The 22,522-nt window shown below is 35.4% G+C and overlaps 1 protein-coding gene across 3 annotated transcripts in view; it reads left to right on the forward strand.

Annotated features, from left to right (window-relative positions):
• The window catches only part of WASHC3 (WASH complex subunit 3), a 50,334-nt gene that overhangs the window by 8,533 nt on the left and 19,279 nt on the right, over positions 1-22,522 (forward strand). The window contains exons 3-5 of one of the 3 annotated variants that reach the window (XM_053582969.1): positions 33-98; positions 3,123-3,230; positions 8,175-8,285. In XM_053582969.1, the coding sequence (XP_053438944.1) occupies positions 33-98; positions 3,123-3,230; positions 8,175-8,285 (285 nt within the window). The remainder of the gene's footprint in view (positions 1-32; positions 99-3,122; positions 3,231-8,174; positions 8,286-22,522) is intronic. The other 2 variants (XM_053582970.1, XM_053582971.1) reach the window with 2 other exon arrangements.

Below are 22,522 nucleotides of genomic sequence, written 5' to 3' on the forward strand. Positions count from 1 at the left end.
TTATTCTTATGTCTCTAATTTTTCTTTTCCAGAAACTAGCAGGCCTTTCTCTTCGTATCCAACAAATTGAAACAACTCTCAATATTTTAGATGCAAAGGTTTGTATTTCTGAATAATTTATGGTATAAAATTTGCCATACATATACCAACTTTCTGAGTCATATCTAACTTTAATTTCATTTGGGAATAGATTCAGTATAACTCCTAAATCTATAAAGTGGTACAATGTTGTGTTTTTTTAAAAAATGTATTACAATTGCAAAGGAAATGGTATTTATTATAAATCATTAATTAAAATTTACTCATGGATTGAAATTACTTTCATTATGCTAGGCAAAAGCATAATGTGAGTAACATGTTAACAAACTGAGCTGTTTTATAGTTTGCTTCATTTGATGAAAAATTCAAAAAAAATTTTTTTTTTAGAGACAGAGTTTCATTTTGTCGCCCTCAGTAGAGTGCTGTGGCGTCACAGCTCACAGCAACCTCCAGCTCTTGGGCTTGCAATTCTCTTGCCTCAGCCTCCCGAGTAGCTGGGATCACAGGCAACCGCCACAATGCCCAGCTACTTTTTGTTGCAGTTTGGCCAAGGCCAGGTTTGAACCCACCACCCTTAGTAGATGGGGCTGGCACCCTACTCACTGAGCCACAGGTGCCGCCCTCAAAATTATTTTAATAGTTATCTTTTGATAATATAATAATATTTATATAAATCTTTAGATGTCTCAGAGCAAAATTTGGAAACAATATCAACTTTTCCATTTGTATATATCTTAAATGTTAATAAAGAATAGCATTTTCTTTTTTTTTTCTTAATTCTTCATGAAGAATAGTATTTTCAATGTCAGAAATCACAAGTGCTAACTAGGAAAAATAGAATGCTGGTCTGATTTAAAAACATGAAGATATTGTTAAATAATAGTAACACATTTAAGTTACATAGTTTTAAGCTGGTTTCATTTTTAACATTGTACGTGTGTTTTTTTCTGTTTATTAAGTTATGAAAATACTAGTGTATTTTTGTGACTTGGTCCAAAAGCATTGATCTAAAAAAATATTTGTTCAAATATTTATGAGGAAGGAAAAGATAACATATCCCTAAAATAAGGGCGATAATGTCTAATTTGTACTTTCTGTATCTCCTTATGGACTTCAGAAACTATATTTCTCTTAGAACAACTCTCTAACTTATAAATTTAGAATGTCTGGACTTGAACGTGTTTAAGATGTAACAGCCACACTTGAAATTGTTTGGGCTGTAGTCACTGTACTAAGTATGGTCATCCATCAACAGTTCTCAATGAATATTGTTGCTTGAGATCTTATTACCATTGATGTTTTCATTATACTTTATTATGAGTATGGGTCTTTTTTTATGTTTGGGGAATTCTCCTGGAGTTAGAGTCCAAGGACACACATTAACTTATCATATGGGCAAGTTAACCTTAGTTATTTCCATGGCCTTAGAATCAATTGCCAAAGTTAGTCAAATATCTGACAAATGTGTGTCATTGATATCTGGATAAAATCAGAAAAGAAGATTTGTGTGGAGCTTGCAAATCTAACCTGAAATGCTTAACTATTTTAGGTTGAAATGTTTAATCATTGCATAGTGAAATCCCAACAGCAAGGCTATTTTTTTGTGTACAAGAAATAACACATTTTATTAACACTCACTGATAAATCTTTAAGGAAAGAAAAATGATGGCGGTGCCTGTGGCTCAAAGGAGTAGGGCACCGGCCCCATATGCCAGAGGTGGCAGGTTCATACCCAGCCCTGGCCATAAACTGCAAAAAAAAAAAGAAAAAAATGAATTAACTATGTCATACATTACAATGTAAAGACAATAAAGCAAGGAAAGAAGAAAGAAAGACAGCTACAAGGTACACCCACAGTGGCATGGCTGGAAGGGAATCAAGTTTAACATTCAGTCAAGCTGGGAGTTTTGAGGAATAACTGAGACTGGCCACAAACTGAGACTGGATTTGCAACCTAAGGAGTGTGGCAAACTTTCGTTTCTTGTTACCGACAAGTCAGCAGAAAACTCCAGGGACAAGACAGAAACAGCCCACTGAACTTCAGACGTAAAGGGATAGTGGAGGCAAAAATAAAATTGATGATTATACATTTAAAGTCCTGTTCGTTCAGTGTGCCTGTCACTTGCTTACCCTTTAAGAAGTGAGCGTTGTGTTGTGAAAAAATAGGAGCATAATATATTCATCATCTATACTTTTTCCCACTTATATTCTGTCGATATCCTTCCAAATCAGCACCTGTCTCCCCTTATTCTTTGTATTGGCTTCATTGTATTCCATTATTTATGTAACCACCTCATTTTGATAAACAGTTACATTATTTAAAAAAAAATAAAATGTAAAGACAAGTTTTGTTATATCCAAGGTAATTCAAATTTCAAATGTGCTATACAGAATCTTTTTAAAGTATTTTTAATAAAAAATCTTTTTACAATAGCATTGTAAGGTAAATTTTCTTATCCCTACCTTACAGTGAGAAAATGTATACAATGTCACCCAGTTTGTGAGTGAACTAAGACTTACACCTAGTTAATCTGACTCTAAAACCCACGCTCTGAATCTTTACACTGGAATTTTCTATATTTTAAAAGTGGTTATAAGTCTCAGCGCCCATAGCACAGTGGTTACGGCACCAGCCACATGCACCAAGAGTGGCGAGTTCGAACCCAGCCCAGGCCAACTGAACAACAATGAAAACTGCAACAAAAAATAGCTGGGAATTGTGGTGGGCACCTGTAGTCCCTGCTACTTGGGAGGCTGAGGCAAGAGACTCACTCAAGCCCAAGACCTTGAGGTTGCTGTGAGCTGTGACACCATGGCACTGTGCCTAGGGTGACTCTGTCTCTAAATAAATAAATATGGTTATAAGCTAAATTAGATTTTTGAGAATTCTTCAAAAGCATTTTAGTTGTGACTGTCTTTTGATTTTAGTGTATGTCATGGAGAATTAAAGATGCAATATTATGAACCTATTTGTATACACTTAGAACTTAAGACAGCTATTAAAAAGATGCACTCCTACAAACTTAGCTTATTTATACACTGACTGTGATCCTTATTTACCAACACTAATTTCCTTTTCTCAGTTGTCATCTATCCCGGGCCTAGATGATGTCACAGTTGAAGTATCTCCTTTAAGTGTCACTAGTGTCACAAATGGACCACACTCTGAAGCCACTTCGGAGCAATCACAGGTAGGTATCTGAGTTCCAAGAAACAAATAGATCTTCTTGGGTGAAACCACTAGACCTAAGCGGTAGTCTGGAAGGAAGATGTTAAATAAAAAATGTGAAACTTCTAATGGTAAAATTATAAAAACTTAAGATTGGAAATGAATCTTGGGGGGAACAAAGTTTTATTATTGTTTTATTATTTTGAAAGGCTTCCTGCAGTTAATATTTTTGTTTTTGCCTACAATAAAATAAATCTATATAGGACTAGAAAAAATCTTGAATACAATTATTTTCTTCAAGTTCCCTATGGGAATTTTTCTAAGTTCTTATAAGAAATGTACTTTCTAAATGTTTTATTATAAAATTTTAAAATGCACAAAAGTAGAAAAGAGTACAATGAATACTCAAGATTCTTCAGTTAAGATTGTGTCACAGTTGCTTCATCTTATCTTTTTTGTCACTTGCTGAAATGAATCCCAGACATTATGTCATTTTACCCCTACATAATTCCTTGAGCATCTGTGAAAAATTTTGATATTTTTTGTGACATTTTTCATATTTAAATGTCTATCAAATTTTATCATACACATGTAATGGATAGTAGTTTCCTGGTGTTTTTCAACCCCTTATTACTCAAAGTATGCTCCATGGACCAGCTGCATGGACATTGCCTGAGGGCTTGTTAGAAATAATCTCAGGCTCCCTCCAAGAACTGCTGAATCACAATCTAAATTTTAACAAGATCCCTAGGTGATGTGTAGGCATTTGAAATTTGAGAACTACTGTTGTTAGAAATACCAATTGTCTGTGCAGCGCCTGTGACTCAGTGGGTAGAGCGGTGGCCCCATATATTGAGGGTGGTGGATTCCAACCCAGCCCCAGCCAAACTGCAACAACAACAACAAAAAATAGCCGGGCATTCTGGTGGGCACCTGTAGTCCCAGCTACTCAGGAGGCTGAAGCAAGAGAATCGCTTAAGCCTAGGAGTTGGAAGTTGCTGTGAGCTGTGACTCTATGGCACTCAACTGAAGGCAATAAAGTGAGACTCTGTCTCTAAAAAAATAAAATAAAAAAGAAATACCAATTGTCTGAAAAGTGTACTTTTAGAATTGATTTGTTTAAGTCAACATCCTAGTAGGAGCCACACTTTATATTTGGCTCTTATGTCTTAAGGTTCTGTATAAATTTAAATTTTTTTTTTTTTTTTTTTTTTTGTAGAGACAGAGTTTCACTTTATTGCCCTTGGTAGAGTGCTGTGGCGTCACACAGCTCACAGCAACCTCCAACTCCTGGGCTTAGGCGATTCTCCTGCCTCAGCCTCCCGAGTAGCTGGGACTACAAGCGCCTGCCACAACGCCCGGCTATTTTTTGGTTGCAGTTTTGGCCGGGGCTGGGTTTGAACCCACCACCCTCGGCATATGGGGCCCGCGCCCTACTCACTGAGCCACAGGTGCCACCCAAATTTAAATTTTTTATTATTTTTCAAAAAAACAAAAATTCTTTATTGTTTGAGTATAATCCGTGGTGTATTTCAGTGAGGTATTAAAATCCAAAATAAGGTCAAATGTCGTGACTCACACTTGTAATCCTAGCACTTAGGGAGGCCAGGACAGGAGGATCACTTGAGGCCAGGAGTTGGTAAGCAGCCTGTGCAATATAGCAAAACCCTATTTCTACAGAAAACATAAAAATTAGCCCGGCATGGTAAGGATCACCTAAGTTTGAGGTAGTACTGAGCTCTGACGATGCCTCTCTAGCCCAGACAACAGAGTAAGATTTTGTCTCCAAAATAATAATCATATTAATAATAAATAAAATCCAGAATAAAATAATTACTAAAATGGTAGCCTACCAAAGTAATATCAAACAAGTAGACTTCTTATATAATAGAATTCTGCATTTGTACATAGAGATGCTTTTCACAGGATATTTTTTAGTTAATGATGATGTTAACAATGGTAGTGATAGCTATCACTTGAAGGATGCTTACTGTGTGCCAGGGCACACACACTTTTAAGTGCTTTTTGTGAATTAACTCATGTAATTCTCATAACAGCCCTATGATTAAGCACTATATTATCAGCCCTACTTTACGGACAGGTCAAATGAGGTACACAGACATTAAATAACTTGGTGAGGATTAAATAGTAATGTAAGAGCTGGAATTTTAACCCAGGAAGTCTGATGCCAAGAGCCCTAGCTCTTACCTGCTATGCTACACTGCACTTTCTCATAGTAGCTGTACTCAGTTCATTAAGCCTGCTAAGGATGTATGGTGTGAAGCCCTGTGAGAAGCCATACATTTAGATAAGGTATGTCTTTGGGTGACGAATTAGATGATTATTTACTTAAGAATTAGATAATAGAAAGTATAACACCTGTTGATTAATATAGGTAATTCCATTATGATGGACACTAAAATACTGTATATATAATATACAAGAAGAAATCCAAATATTGTAGAAGAGTTTAACTTTATGAAGTTCTCTCATTTGAATGTGAATCTTTCTAAAACAAGACATCTGTAAAAAATGTTAAGAGTATTTCTATTCTACCTAGTAGTTATTCTTTGGTGGATATAGTTATCATATATTTCTGTAAAATTTTTAAGTAGTATCTGTCTAACATTGAATATTAATTTGAATTTTTCCAGGTGCTATTATGAATGCCATCTATAATATATGTATTAAAACTTCTGCACAGTTGTATTGGTTCTCACCTATTTAAGGTCCACAAAAATTGATTACCAGTAATCATAGCTGAATTTCTAATTTTTCTTTGCAAATTCGGGATAACCTAGTATTTCTCTGGCAACTTTATTTTAAAACTATCTACTATATTAATTTATTTAGAGGATTGATGAAGTCCTGTTACTTTTTAAGGTTTCAAAAATTGTGATAAAAATGGCTTGGTGCCTTTGGCTCAAGCAGCAAAGGCGCCAGCCACATACACCTGAGGTGGTGGGTTCAAATCCAGCCTGGGCCCGCCAAACAACCATGATGGCTGCAACCAAAAAATAGCCGGCGTGTGGCAGGCGCCTGTAGTCCCAGCTACTTGGGAGGCAGAGGCAGGAGACTCGCTTGAGCTCCCGAGTTTGGAGGTTCCTGTGAGCTGTGATGCCACGGCACTGTACCCAGGACAACAGATTAAGGCTCTGTCTCTAAAAAAAAAAAAAAGATGATTAATGAATTATATTAATAGCTATATACTTCATAACAATGGTTACTAAAAAAAAAATCGTGATAAAATCATGTATGATTAGCTTAATAAAATAACTTCAACATGCTCTTAATATTCAAAGGCAAGTTCTCCCTTTTTTGGTCATTGTTAATTGGTGTATTTTACATAAAATGTTTTGAAATGGACTTAAGTATTACTTACTACAGAGTTTTCATTGACATTACAGTCGATTCAATTATCAAATAAGGGATAATTATGCACTTTTTAAAAAAACCATTCATTTATTACTCTCTCTAGTTTATGCATGAGTCAAAGACCTAAGGTTTGTATACTGATTTTTCTGCAACTTTAATTTCATGGTTTAGATTTTATCATTATTCACAATAGAAAATCCAGTTGTGCAGATTGAGATTAATTTGAGAATAAAATGAAAGACAGTTGAGAGATATGGTAAAAGATTTATTGGGTCAGTCAAGTAGCAAAGGTGTAAGATATTATATAATTAAACCTTGTTGAGGTCTTGTTTATTAGGCAAAAGTATGGGATGTAGTTCTCATTTGCTCTATTGTGCTGTTATATGAGCTAATGTCCATAAATTTATAAAAAATGTACTGAGATATCATTTGAATTTTTTATTTAACAGTGTTTTGGATTTTTAAATACTATACATATGCGTTATATATACACAAAAATTATTTTTGTTCATTTAACAGTATCACGTAATAGGAGAAACCTAAAGGAATTTTGGATCTTTTATTTGCTTCAGAGATTTTGACAGATTTAATTTATATTTGAATTATCTGAGAGAAAAACCTTAATATATAATTTACTTTTTTTTTAAGGACCATGAATTGATTTAAAGGTAGTTATTTACATTTTACCTCAAATTAATTTTTCCTACATTTCAGTGTAGTCATAAAAGTGATTTCATACTGTTGAAGAAATTCTTCTTAACAATATGTACAGATAATGAGTGATATTCAAAAAGTAAGCTTATTCTAAATATTTAATTTCATGGAAAAATCAAATCCTGTGTACAAGCAGTCCTAGCTTTGCACTTAAGCAAGGATAGGGTTTCCATGTGGACAAGTTTCAGTTAACACTGTATCTATCGTGGAAGTGATGACTACCTGTATAACAAACTATTTGTATCTAAAAAGGTCATTCCTGAGTATTCTTCATTATAAGTAATATGTAGTATTTAATCTTAACCACTCTGTGGACAGTGTTACCACTAATAGTTATATCAGTAGCTGAAATATACAATGTAATTTTGTCTGAGAAACTGGCTTCTCTTTCAAAAATTCTCCAGGAATTACTTTCTAAAAAGTTAGAAGAGCCATTCCTACTTAGAATAAGATCATTTAATAAGCAGTTGAATTGGATAGATGGTAGGTACCTAGGAAATCAATTCACTTTCTGTTAGAGTTGACAAATAAAATAGTTATATTAGTTTTGTTAAAAGTTTTATTAAAATAATAGAGGCACCTTATAATTCAGAATGAGTAAAGCGAATTTTAATTATTTAATGCATGAATATATTTGCATTTTAAGAACTAACATAGTGTTAATATTAAGTGTAGCTTCCTCTGAAGTCCTATTTAAGTATTTATAGATATTTAGAAACATATATCCCATTTTTAAATTATTGGTATTTAAATTTAGAAATATGATTTTGTCTGATTCTTATTGCCTTAGAATTATAGACAGAAACATCCCTTTTAAGTAACATGATGGACCCCTTTTGTGAATTGTCTAAAGATTTATACAAAATGCTCTCTACAGCAGAACAGTACACAAGACTCTGGACCACAGGAAAGTGAAGTTTCAGCAGAAAATATCTTAACTGTAGCCAAGGATCCAAGATATGCCAGATATCTCAAAATGGTTCAAGTGGTAAGCTAATTTAGTCTGTCTTCTCTGTCTAGCAGCCTCATTTGAAATTCTTAAACCTGGAGGTTTCATTCTTACTTTTTCAATCTGAGAAAACTGCTAAACCGAGTGACCAAGTTTTCTATTCTCTCACTCTTTTCTATTTTAATTAATACCCTGATAAAAAAGTAGCCAGAAATCAAATCTTTCTAATAATTGATCATATATTTCAAGTTAACACAGTTTAGTAAAGACTTAATGTAAATTTTCTTGCTTTACACAAAGTTATCTTAGATGTATCAGAAAGCAATGAAAGTAGATAATTCATTTGGTAAATCATTTGATTTTAGCTTAATTCCCATATACCAGCACAAATAATTTTTTAAAATAATTTTTTCTGATGTTCATCTATCAATGATCTCTTGGCCATGTAAAGTAATGTTCTTAATAGTATATGACTTCAAAATTCATATTTTTCTCTAAAAAAATCATAACATGGTATGATAATATTTGCAGTTGTCTCTAATAGAAGTTAAGTTCTTTTCATTACTGTAGGAAGTTCTATTTCAGTGGTTGAAAGAGGTAGCTATCCATTTTTCTGTTAATCAAAAAATTAGTGCTTTTGTAAATTCTATTACTATTACCAGGCAAAAGAAGTACAGAACTAATACTAAAGAACGGTTTTGTTTTGCTGTCCATGGCATTATCACCAAAATAATTTAAAAGCAAACACTCTTTGATAGCCAGAAAGAATAGATTCATTCATTTTGAAGCTATGGGGGAAAAGAAAAGTATATTCACTTCCTTAGCTATCAAAAGGAATAGATTTGTCACTTTAAAAATTTCTTTTTTTCTTAACCCTTTATTTTTTTCTCTGAAGCCTATAGCTTCGGCAGGAAAAAAAAAGAAAACCAAAAAACTTTGGGATAAAAACATGAAGTTTTAAAATTAAGAATAAAGCAGAGCCAGTTTGAATAAAGATTGAAAGACAGACTTGTTAAAAACCACGTTTGACTCTTATAAACAAAAGAGGAAAATGTTCAAAATGTCTTTGAAAGACATTTTATGTTAGTGTCTTCTTGCCATTCCTATGTAAAATAAGTAATATGGAAAGCTACTGGCAGATATCTGTAAGAATGTCCTGAAGTCTTTTATGAAAGTCTGTATTTATTTGAGATAAATATTAAATTCTTACATCTGATTTTATAACAATTTCAAAAAAACTTTCCATTTCAGTGTAAATCCACTGTCCATTTGTTCCAGAAATATTTATTAAACATTTATTCTAAGATACTGTATTAGGTATTGTCTAGATTTATTTAGCAATGTTTCCAGACACTACTTACAATTTTTATTTTTGTTATTAATTACTTTTTAAAGTTCCATTGCTTTTTAGAGTTTTACACATACACACAACACGCTCTGTAAGTTGACCACCCAAGGGACTGTAGCAAACTGGTCAATGTATGCAGGTGGTCAGTATGAGGAACCAGGCCCACTGTGCAGATAAGTACATGTGGTGCATGTCCATTCTATGAAAATTAGATCAACTCAAGGAGGTGGTCAAAGTAGGGAGGTGCTCAACTGGGGAGGGGGGTTATACTGTATGTATGTATTCATACAAATAGTTGGTCCTTTAAATATTCTTTGTTTCAATTCACTAAGTTTATCATCTCACTAGGAGTAACAGCCAATGTCTTTTACAGGCAGGCCCCTGAGATCCTGTACAGTCTAGCTCCCATGTTGCCTTTATGATCTCACGTACTCACTCCCCCAGCTCTCCTGGCCTCGCTAATGCTCCTTGAGTAAATATATGGCCAGTCTTTTGTCTCAGGGCCTTTGCATCAGCAAGTCTCTGTCTAAAATACTTTTCCCTAGTCAGTCAGGCATGTTGTCACACACCTGTAGTCTCAGCTACTTGGAAGGCTGAGGCAGGAGGATCACTTGAGTCTAGGAGTTTGTATATGCCCTGTATATTCATGATTTGCTCCCTTACTCCCTTTAAATCTTTATTCAAATATCACCTTCTAAGTGAGGCCTTCTTTGACCACCCTATTTTAAATTGTAAGGTTCTCTGGCCCAATTCTCTTTACTTCTTCCCTGCTGTATTTTTCTGTGTATCAGCTTCCAGCATTATTCACGTTTTACATATTTACTTTGTGTCTTTCCTCTACTAGCTTATAAACTCCACAAGGACAAGGAATTTATTGTATGTACTGCACTATTCCCATTCCTAGAATAATACCGAGCATATAGTATTTACTTATGAATGAAAAGGCCTATATTTTTCTCTACACTATTTTATCTGGTGACAGGTTTTGATGATAGATTTCTTTTTTTACACTAACTCCACAGTTTTCTGAATGAGAAAATTCCAAATGTAAGTGCCTGGGCCCCAGACTACAAAATTAGAATCTCTAGAGTTGGTACTTGGTACATAGAGAAATGTATTTTGGAAAAAAAGCTCTTCTTATTAAGACATGTTTAAAATATTATAAACTGCCTGGATGAAGTGGCTCACACCTATAATCCTAGCACTCTGGGAGGCCAAGGCGAGTAGATTGCTTGAACTCAGAAGTTACATGAGAAATTTACTAAATGTAGAATATAAATGTCTTAACACAATAACTAAGAAAATGCCATAAAGGCTATGTTAACCAGTTTGATGAAAATATTTCAAATTGTATATAAAACAAGCACATTGTACCCCATGATTGCATAGATGTACACAGCTATGATTTAATAAAAAAAATATAATAAAGTGGAACATAAAAGCAGAAAAATAAAAAAAGAAGTTCGAGACCAGCCTGAATGAGAGCAAGACCACATCTCTACTAAAAATAGAAAAACTAGCCAGGTGTTGTGGCAGGCAACTATAGTCCCAGCTACTCAGGAGGCTGAGATAAGAGGATTGCTTGACCACAAGAGTTTGAGTTTGCTGTGAGCTATGATGCCATGGCACTCTACCCAGGGTAACAAAGTGAGACTCTGTCTCAAAAAATAAATAAAATAAAATATTATAAACTACATATTAACATCATTCATACTTTTAAATCTAAAATCATTTAAGAAAATAATAAATTGTTTTATTTAAAAAAGAAAGCCTTGGACAGGCACAGTGACTCACACCTATAATCCTAGCACTTTGGAAGGCTGAGGCAGGAGGATCACTTGAGGCCAGGAGTTTGAAACCAACCTGGGCAATAGCAAGACCCCCATCTATACAAGAAAAACCTAAAAAAGTTAGTCAGGCATAATGTCACAAACGTGTAGTCTTAGCTACTTGAGAGGCTGAGGCAGGAAGATCACTTAAGCCTAGGAGTTTGAGGTTGCAGTGAGATAGGATGAGGCCACCGCATCCTGTAGCCCAGGAAACAGAGCAAGACAGTGTCTCAATAAAAAAAAAGGAAAAAGAAAGATTTAACTCTCTAGTAGTACTTGGTACTTCACTTCCAAGTTCATCCTTTGTGCTTGTTATCACTGAGTGTGATCAAGGGTTCAACTGCTCTGCCTCGGTCTTATACTGATTATAGCCACGTCTTCCTGTTTTCGGCCTTTTGCCTCCTTCCTGTCTTTAGTGCAGTGTTTCTATTTCACAATCAAGTGCTGCTCTTTCATGGTGTCTCCCTCTTCAGGAACATGGGCTTGGCCTTCCATTGCTATGCTGAGTAATGAATAATTCTGACTGCTCTAAATTGTTATGTAATGTGGTTCATATGGGCCTCTGTGTCAGTAAAGCTAGCGGTTGTGTTCTGTGTCTAATTGTTTGAGGGTGATTTGTGAGAAGAAAGGGGTGACAACATCAAATTGTCATCCTAAAACTAGAAATTTATCCAAGTTAAATTGAGTTTTATTGTTTTTAGTTTATTGCGCCAACCTGTATCCCAGAATCTTATTGCCCAACTTTTATTTCCTATTACTCCCTGTCCTGAATTCCATTCTTTGGTCAGACAAAACCACAAACCTTTCCCTATATAAGCTCCATGTTCTTCCACCCCTTATTACATGTCCAAATTCTACTCATCTGACATGTTCCTATGAATGCTTCCACTAAATCATCCAATATTCTGGACCCACCAGCACATAAAGCTAGAATTAATATCTCCCTTCATTGACCTAGCTAACCACTTTATCTGTAATCTTTCTGGAATTTATCACTTCATACCCTGTTCTGTGATTATTTCTACATATTTTTATATCACCAGTTGAAAATGGAACCACGAGAGGAAGAATGATATCTTGATTAATCTTCATATTAATTTTTATACCTGGCACCCATAAAGGTATTCAATGAATATCTGTTGAGTTGACTGTTCAATCCTGCATATTAACTCTCCTTCCCAGCTTTGTATCACCTGGAAATGTATCAGTATGCTCCCATTTCTTCAAGTTATCAATTTAAAATGTTTTGTAGGACTAAACCAAGTAGAAGTTTCCTTCAAGGTTGATAAGAATCGGCCAGTCATTATGCTTTAGAATATGATACTGAATCATCTATAAATCCACCCTTTCTCCCGTTTCTCCAGTATGTCATGAGTGACTGTCAAATTTTCCTTCAGCAGTTGTACACTTCATGTTTGACCATGCCCAGGATTGTCAAGTCCTGGTATGGTCACTACCAGAGTTCCTGTCACTTCTACATCATCATTCATTTTGGCCTTTATGTTGAAACTTAAATATAAAATAGTTAAACACATTTCCCTATTGCTTCTTTTATCTGTTTAAGAATTAAAATTTCTCCTATAGTCCCAGCTCCTTGGGAAACTGAAGCAAGAGAATTGCTTGAGGTTACTGTGAGCTGTGACGCCACAGCACTCTACCAGAGGTAACATAGTGAGACTCTGTCTCAAAAAAAAAAAAAGAAGAAGAATTAAATTTTCAGCAAAGCAACATAGAAGTTTTCCAGATGCTCTGATTTTGGCAAAATCAAGCTTCCAGTACATATAGATAGGTAACGTCCCACTATCATATCTATATCTTTGTATTAGTCTTTTAGGAAAGCCTTATTGAAATCCTCCATCTTGTATGGTGGCTAAAAGTATGCTGTATCTCATTAATGACAACTTTCATTATTTTTTAGCCTCATTTAGGAGTTTCTTTATCCCATGTTCAAGAATTTCCATATATGTCTACATGTATTGATTTATAGTTAAATATTCTAAGGCATTCCTTTCAAATGCCAGTTCTCATTCATAAGTTTCTTTCCACTAAATGTTAGTGATTCCCAAGAGATACTTATTTTGAAATTTCAGGTTTACTCTATATAAATATACACATGCACATAAACACATACACACTTTCTTTAGGCTGTTGGATTTATTTTCTATTTACATTTTTCCTCCTAATAATTTTTTGGTAGTTCTTCCACTGTGTTTTTTCCCTACTACATCATTGATATTCATGAATCTAGCCTTATAATTTTAATTGAGGATATTTTTATTCTTTGATTTCAGTCTAAAGCCCCTTGATCATGCCCATGGGTATTGCTAAACGTGATTTATTGGTTTTTCTGAACTACTTAGCATTTTTCCAGGAGTATGATCCTTCTAATGTCATAAATCATCACCTAAAATATTGTTCGTCTGCTGTATCTACATAACTAGTTGGTCCTATATCCATTCCTTTACAAAACAATAACTTTAACTAGAGGAACAGATGACAATACCACCCTGTTTTAGAAAATGCTCACAGGAATGGAAAAGAGTCATTAGAGATACATTGACATCTGGATGATTGAAGCATCCAATTCTTTCACTGACGTGGGAAGAATCTCCAGGATGATGATATGCCTTTCTGTTTTCTGTGTTAGTCTTCTAAGCACCTGTTCACTCTGATAAGGTGGTTTAGTTCCTTGAGTATAACAGAACAGCAGAATGTAGATGGAAAGGAAAACAAATTTGACTACTGGCCATAAATAGGAGTCTAACCTTGGTAATTCCATAGTGCACCTTCATCAGTAATTGCATCATCAATATTGAAAAGTATTTCATTTCCCAACAATATTTTAGATTTTCATTAAAATACCAGATTTTTCTCAACTTCAGGGTATGAAGGGAAGGGTTTCTCTTGCTTATTTACCATTCAAAATTTAGCTTTAGGGGCGGCACCTGTGGCTCAGTGAGTAGGGCACCGGCCCCATATACCGAGGGCAGCGAGTTCGAACTCAGCCTCGGCCAAACTGCAACAAAAATAAATAAGTAAATAAATAAATAAAAGAGGTTTACAAAATTTAGCTTTAGTTGTTAATGTAGAGGAATATTCTTATCAACATAATTGTATAAGTTCTACTTTGTCTATAAGTATAGTCTTTAGTTTACCACCCATTGTACACGTTACCTACAGGTTATAGAATCTGAATTCTAGAAGCCTATGGTCTGGCTTTTAGAGAATTGGTTTAATAAAAGGGAAAATAACATGGTCTCAAAAAAAAAAAAACCTTTCTGAAAAAAATTACTGTATTTATACAAACAATGTAAATACTATATTTATAAACAGTATAAAAATCTATTCCCAAGATTGTAAAAATAACCATCTCTAGGGTGGCGCCTGTGGCTCAGTGGGTAGGGCGCCGGCCCCATATACCAAGGGTAGAGGGTTCAAACCCGGCCCCAGCCAAATTGCAACAAAAAAAAATAGCCGGGCGTTGTGGCAGGTGCCTGTAGTCACAACTACTCAGGAGGCTGAGGCAAGAGAATCGCCTAAGCCCAGGAGTTAGAAGTTGCTGTGAGCTGTGTGATGCCACGGCACTCTACCCAAGGCGATAAAGTGAGACTCTGTCTCTACAAAAAATATAAATAAATAACCATCTCTAAACCATCAAAAGGGAGTTAACAGTACTACAAGGTCTTTCCCCTTGTTGAAAAGGCACTGATAGGATTTATCCTTTTTCAGTGCCATTATATTCTTGTCATTTAAAAATAAGAGTTACTGCTCCATAAGCAGAGTCTTATACTGCAACTATGCTGAGTTTCTTATCATTTTCTACAGTATAATATTCTTCAAGTCAGTAGCAACTTGGTTTGTAATAGCCCCTCACAGTGGCACCCATAGCACAGTGGTTATAGTGCCAACCACATGCACCAAGGGTGGCAGGTCCCAACCCGGCCCTGGCTAGCTGAACATCGATAACAACTGCAGCAAAAAAAAAAAAATAGCTGGGCATTGTGGCAGGCACCTATAGTCCCAGGTCCTTAGGAGGCTGAGGCAAGAGAATCACTTAAGCCCAAAGAATTTGAGGTTACTGTGAGCTGTGATGCCAAGGCATTCTACCCAGGGCAACATAGTAAGACTTTGTCTAAAAAAAAAAAAAAAAATACTTTTAGTCTTTTCTCCTAATTCCTTCCTGAATTATTGTAATAAGACAGTGGAAAAGTGTTTTTCAAGCCTCTTCAGATTATTCTCTGGTACAGAAAGCTTGAATTGGTACACTGCCAATATGTAGTGATGATTCTTTTATACAGGTAGACATAGAAAGTCCTACAGAGTATTTTAAAAAACAGATTTTTCTGTTTAATTTTCAGACTTCCTGGATATCAGGATGAACTACTTTGGCTTCTTCTTCCTGGGTTGTATTTCATATTTGCTTTGCCTCACTTGTCATATACTGGTAAATCTATAGATAAATAAACTAATTATTTAATATAATTAATTAATATAAAATCTTGTGAAGAGAAGCCAACATAGTCCTTCACTTATCACAAGTAACAATTCACAGAGTGGTGAGCATTACCTTGCCTTTGGGTCTCCAGGCCTTTTTCTGTTACTCGGGGAGTACTACCCTGTGTGATAAAAGAATGGTGACAGGGCGGCGCCTGTGGCTCAAGGAGTAGGGCGTCTGTCCCATATGTCGGAGGAGGCGGGTTCAAACCCAGCCCCGGCCAAAAAAAAAAAAAAAAAAAACACACACACACACAAAAAAAAAAGAATGGTGACAGTCCCAGAAAGTACTTGTTTCTCTGAGAGACAATGTGAAGGCCTCGGGGTACACTCAGATCTTTCCCCTGGACTTCTGAGATGCAACATGGTAGTTTCTTAGCTTTGTCATATATTCCTGTGTGACCATGTTCAGGTCATGTCACTTCTCAAGGCCTAAGTCCTCTCATACATAAAATAAGATCTGAAGTTCCTTTAGATTTATAACCTATTAATTGATCCCCAAATGTGAATCTTATTATTAATGAATGTTCCTGGAACACCTGCTGGCATTTTCTAACTTTTTTCTCCTTTTTAAGCAAGTTTTATACAAGACTTTTGGTGAGTAATACCATTGTGTTCCAAATGTGGCAGATAATTGATTCTGATTTAATGTTTGTTGTCATAATAGTGTAGCACAAGCCTTTACTAAATTACATATTGCTTTTATAACTTAACTGGAATTGTGTACATAGATCACTTTTCCAACAATTCTTCCCTTTTTACTGGCAGAGCTTGGTGAATCCTTTGCCAGTAAAAAATAGTGCATTGGGAAAGTCCGACTTCCACAGTAAGAAGCTAATGACTTGTATTTTTTGAAACCATATTTGCCAAAACAGTCTCTTCAGATACTTAGACATTTTTAAACTCTGTTTTCTTTGGCTGTCTTAAAATGTGAATTGAATAATCTCTTTGGTTGTGGTGGTTCTGATGTATCCATTGCCAGTTGTGGATGCTGGCCTAAGGAAATGTGACTTCCATTACCTAAAGATGAATTGGCTCCAAATGATTATTTTCTTTTTTTTTTTTTTTTTTTTGTAGAGGCAGAGTCTCACTTTATGGCCCTCGGTAGAGTGCCGTGGCCTCACACAGCTCACAGCAACCTCCAACTCCTGGGCTTAAGCGATTCTCTTGCCTCAGCCTCCCGAGTAGCTGGAACTACAGGCGCCCGCCACAACGCCCGGCTGTTTTTTGGTTGCAGTTTGGCGGGGGCCGGGTTTGAACCCACCACCCTCGGTATATGGGGCCGGCGCCTTACCGACTGAGCCACAGGCACCGCCTGGCTCCAAATGATTATTAAAGATGTTCATCAAGATGTTACACACCTTGGACCTTGTGAAACGAATCAAGCATGAAATAGAGTTCTCATTAGATACCAAAAAGATGTAGTTGCCATAAGCACAATTAAAGTCCTTAAAACCTTTTTTGGATTTGACCTCAGTGTGGTTTTCCATGGTCCAGAGAACTCCAGGGTAGGTTCCTCATCACTGATCAATGATGTAGTTAAAAGGAGGAGCCTACTAGTTCATGTATAATCACAGCTGTGAAAAACGCTGGTAAGGGTTTAGTTAATAACGTATGTGTTATTTGTTTCATTGTTTTAAAACTATATGTAACTATTATATTATTAATAATATGTATTTCTTTTGTTTTATGATACCTAAGTTGTACTAATCAATATTAAGATAAATGGTTATTGAGCATGTGAAGGTTTGGGAGATACAGGGACAACTTTTTTATGTTGTTTTGGCCTCACTCTGTTTATTGAAAATGAAAGCTTCATGTTCAATTACTTGATATTCTATATTTATTAAATGTAGATAGAGCAGAAATGCAAATAAACATTTGTCTCTTTAATTAATTGTATAATTTAGCCAGTGATGGAAATTGTAAATAAAAATATTTTATCCTTCACATCAACTACATAGTTAACCAGGTCTATTTGAATCTAATTAAAAGAAAGAAGAAGCAAAACTTAGCAGAGTAATAGACCATATGAGTAGTAACTTTGAGTTAGAATAAATGAAATCCAAGTGACCTCCTTCCTCTGTATTCTATCTTAAATCAAATGCAAGGTTTGGATACAGCTTTCGTCTAACCAGAAAACTGCAACAGTTAGCCACCAATTGGAAGCCCCTGCTGTGTTACCTATGCTTTGCCATGGCTTGAGTATCCAGAGAACCTAAAAACACATCACTTTTTCATATTTTTGGCAATGATCTACAAAAATTACTTATTCTCTGCTGAAGTCAGTAAACCAGCCTCTAAGGAAACCATGTGTGAAGAATTATTATGCCATTTTTTCAGATTATGATTTTTTCAATCATTTAGGCTACCTTTTGAACTCTCCCATGATGCCTTGAAAGGGAACTTAAAATCAGCCATGCTGGGTGCAATCTTCTTAACTTCTTAGTGTGCAGAAGGCAGCCTTTAAATTGTGTATTTTCCCTTTTGTTTTTTCAAAATCTGTCTTTGTTAGAAAGCAGTAAATAAGAATATTACTAAGTCCAAGTTTTAAATTTCTTGCTTTTCTTGATGTGTGAGAAAGGTAGAAGATGACAGGATGACTAGATGATATCTAGTTGGCAATATTATGTATGCCGCCCTTGATCCTCATCTATTCTTCACTAATATCACTGTTGCTATAATTGTATGCTCAGGATATTTTAATACTAGTATCATATATTTTTCATTATAGCTATCTGTAGGTAACATTCAATTGCTGTGAAACAATTTGTTTCTACGAACTAGTTTTTTGCTGTGACTATTTTTATTTATAGCTGAATAGTCTCTGGAAAATATATTTTGTGCTATGAGCCTCAGGAGGTTTTAATTTTCAGTCATCCCCGAAAAATCATCACCCATCAACACACTGGTATATTACACAGATGCCAGTCTGCCTTAGAGTTATAGAAAGATATTTGGTTACTGTACATTTGAGTACTTTGTTTTCTTATAATATACCTGATAACTGAAATTAATTTTAATTTAAAAATAATTTAACAAGGGGAGTAAGTAAAATGTTAAGAGAATTGGGAATGCAAAATAATCTTTTAAAACTAATGGAGAGGCTCAGTGCCTGGACTCAGCGGCTAGGGCGCCAGCCACATACACCAGAGCTGGTGGGTTCAAATCCAGTGCCAAAGAACAATGACAACTGCAACCAAAAAGTAGCTGGGCATTGTGGTGAGTGCCTGTAGTCCCAGCTTCTTGGGAGGCTGAGGCAAGAGAATCGCTTAAGCCTAAGAGTTGGATGTTGCTGTGAGCTGTGACACCAGGGCACTCTACCTAGAGCCACATAGTGAGACTCTGTCTCAAAAAACAAAAACAAAAACAACTAATGGAGAAAATGATAAACCTAGGATGCTAAGTTTGTCAAATTATTGTTCACAGTGTGTTTGAAGAGAATGTATCTCTTCAGGAATTTATTCTCCATATCATATTTTTGTGCCATGGGTATTACAGCTAAAATAATTTAGATAGTGTGTAGGATGGTTTACCCCTAACAATCCTTTCGAGCCAAAATGTTTAATTCTTGACTTCTGTTTATTTTGCTAAGTGCCAGTAAAATTTACTTCATCTGCCTTGAATTTGCTATAATATCATACCTCTGTCCCCACAAAAGAAAGACAAACAGGGTAGAAACACACAGCAGAGGGAATCTTTAGAGGATTAGCGTATAATAGCTTTAAATGTCAGAAGAATTTTAGACGATATATAAAAAAATGATAATCAACAAAAGGCATTAGCAGAAAACTATCTTAATGTTTGACTTCATATTTTTCATTCTGACTCATTTAAATAGCTTCTTAACTCTTTAGAAGTTGTGACAAAAGGAACAGCACTCTGCTATGAAGGCTCATAAGAAAGCTCTTAAAGATACACAATAGCAGTAACAGTTCTTAGGCTTATAGTAATGTGTGGGATAGTTCTTTTGCTCTGCTCCAACAATAATTTTTCAGTTATCCATCTGCAGGTTCTCAGTGCCTTTCTTTCATCTTCCAAATTAACACCCCTTGGTGGCCAACAAGATCAGAGTTCATGTCAGAGTCTAGCATTTTCTAGATCTGTATAGGTCATTAAAAGTAAAGCTTCCCTTTTTTTAGATAGCCTTATTCACTTTACAGTGATAGGAGAGTATTTAAATTAATTTTGTATTTCTCCACTGAAAGCTTCCAAAAAAAATATCATTGAGCTTATACTTTCTTTTGTGTTGTGGTTTGCTCAATGAACAATTATCTATTATGTATAATATTTTATCTTGAAATTTCATCCTAAATATAACACCCTGATATAATTCATAAAGTGTAGCGTAGATATATATATATATATATATTTTTTTTTTTTTTTTTTTTTTGGCCGGGGCTGGGTTTGAACCTGCCACCTCCGGCATATGGGACCGGCGCCCTACTCCTTGAGCCACAGGCCCCTCCCAGCATAGATATATTTTAAAGATAGCACTATTGAAAATCAGAAGGCAAGAATGTTGTTGAATCAATATAAGTTAAATTTAAAATAAAAGGAGCCTGATTGGGGGACTGGCTACCTTTTAGCAACTCATAGCATCTTTTCAATTCTTGCTTGTTCCTGCTTTCTACAAATAAAAAGTTCTATCCACCTATCAACTCAATAGATTTTTTTTCCTTATCGTTGCCCTAAGTAGGAAGAAAACTTCATATTTTCCATTTTTTGTAATTGAATTATGATTCAAAGTTAAACTGAGAGGAAGAATTCTAAAACATAAGGAGCATTTTTTTTTAATGTCATTTACACTTCTTAAATTGAGTAAGAGTTTTTTTCCCCTTTCTAATCTAAAACTTCAGGAAAATTTCAATGTAGTTTATTAAAGGATTTAGTAGCTTGGCTTTTGTTAACTCAAAAACAAATGAATGTAATTATTGGAAGTCCCATAAACCTCCAAACAGTTTTTGTGATATAAGTAACTAGTATTTAACTACTAACTCTGCTACCATAATTTCATTAGTGTGGCTTCTTTACACACTTTCTCCAGTGACGCAAATACAGACGTGATTTTTTGGAACATCAGACTTACGACTGCCTTCTCTCTTCTTCATTACTTGTGTTGGACAAACTGCCATTTTCACTTGCCAAAAAAAATCCCGCAGTTCAGTAGACTTCAGTTTTGAGGTCTCTCATGTCCTCCTTAGACCACCAGTAGCTTTGTCTCTTGGCAATCAGAAATTCGACACTTCTTTTTCATGTTTAACAAACCAGAATCTGTTATTTGACCTCTAAGGAAAAATATAGGAAAACAACAAAATTTCTAAGCAACATCACCGGAAACAATGGCAAATCCCTTTGGAATTTATTCTTTGGAACATAGGCCAAATTATTTTTTATCAAGCTTTATGAGGTTTGTATTAAGGTGGTAATAATAAGTCTCTTGTGGGATACTAGAATAAAGGATACTTTCCTTTATTTATAACCATATGCAGAAAAGACTAAAGACATCAAATTTGGGGTATTTGTATCTATACTTTTATGCTGTAAGCCAATCCAAGAAACTAAGGTTCAAATATGGAGCTTATAGGTTCAGGTTTCTATTATTCATATACTATAATCAGTTCCATTAAACGAACATTTAAAATAGGAAGCTTATCTAATTCCACCAACTTCCTGTTCCCTACTCCTCCCTTCCTACACACTGTTTCCCCTCAACTCTACCCCATACATACTTTCTTTTCCTACATTTTAGGAAATTTTTGTTAACCTCATTTCTCCTCCCTTCTTTTTTCTTGGCTTTGTAACATGTTTGTATAACCTTTCCAATGATGTCCTATGGATTATGCTAAACTGTAGTAAATAAATCACATAGTTGAGTTTATAGAAAGACTTTATACCATAAAAACCATAGTCAACTTAGTCAATGGAAGCTGAGAGGTGAAGGAGTATAGCATGTTTTTTGAGACAGAGTCTCATTATCTCACCCTTGGTAGAGTGCTGTGGCATCACAGCTCACAGCAACCTCAAACTCTTGGGCTTAAGCAATCCTCTTGCCTCAGCCTCCCAAGTAGCTGGGCCTGGTTTTTTTTTTTTTTTTTTGGTTGCAGCTGTCATTATTGTTTAGCAGGCCCGGCTGGGCTTGAACCTGCCAGCCTTGGTGTATGTAGCCGGCACCCTACTCACTGAGCTACAGGGGCCGAGCCAGGAGTGCTACATTAACTGTGCTTTTTTACCCCCTTTTCTACTAACGACTTCCTTTTTTAATGAAATGTTACAAACTCCTAACTTTTCCTGTTATCCTAAACAGTTGAATGGCATTTAATTATCAAGGTAAATTCCCCAAATGTCCAGCCTTATCATTTAAGTAGTTAGCTTTCTCCCTACTGTCCTCACTTTGTCACAGCTGACTGCAACCACATACTCCTGGGCTCAGGCATGCACCACCATGCCCTGCTAAATTTTTTTGCAGTTTTTGGCCAGGACCAGGTTTGAACCTGCCACCTCCGGTATATGGGGCCGGCACCCTACTCCTTTGAGCCACAGGCACCACCCTGCCCTGCTAATTTTTTAAAAATTTTTTCTAGAGACAAGGTTACCTGTGTTTC

The sequence above is a fragment of the Nycticebus coucang genome, chromosome 3, assembly GCF_027406575.1.
Source record: "Nycticebus coucang isolate mNycCou1 chromosome 3, mNycCou1.pri, whole genome shotgun sequence".
In the NCBI taxonomy this organism is placed as follows: Eukaryota; Metazoa; Chordata; class Mammalia; order Primates; family Lorisidae; genus Nycticebus; species Nycticebus coucang.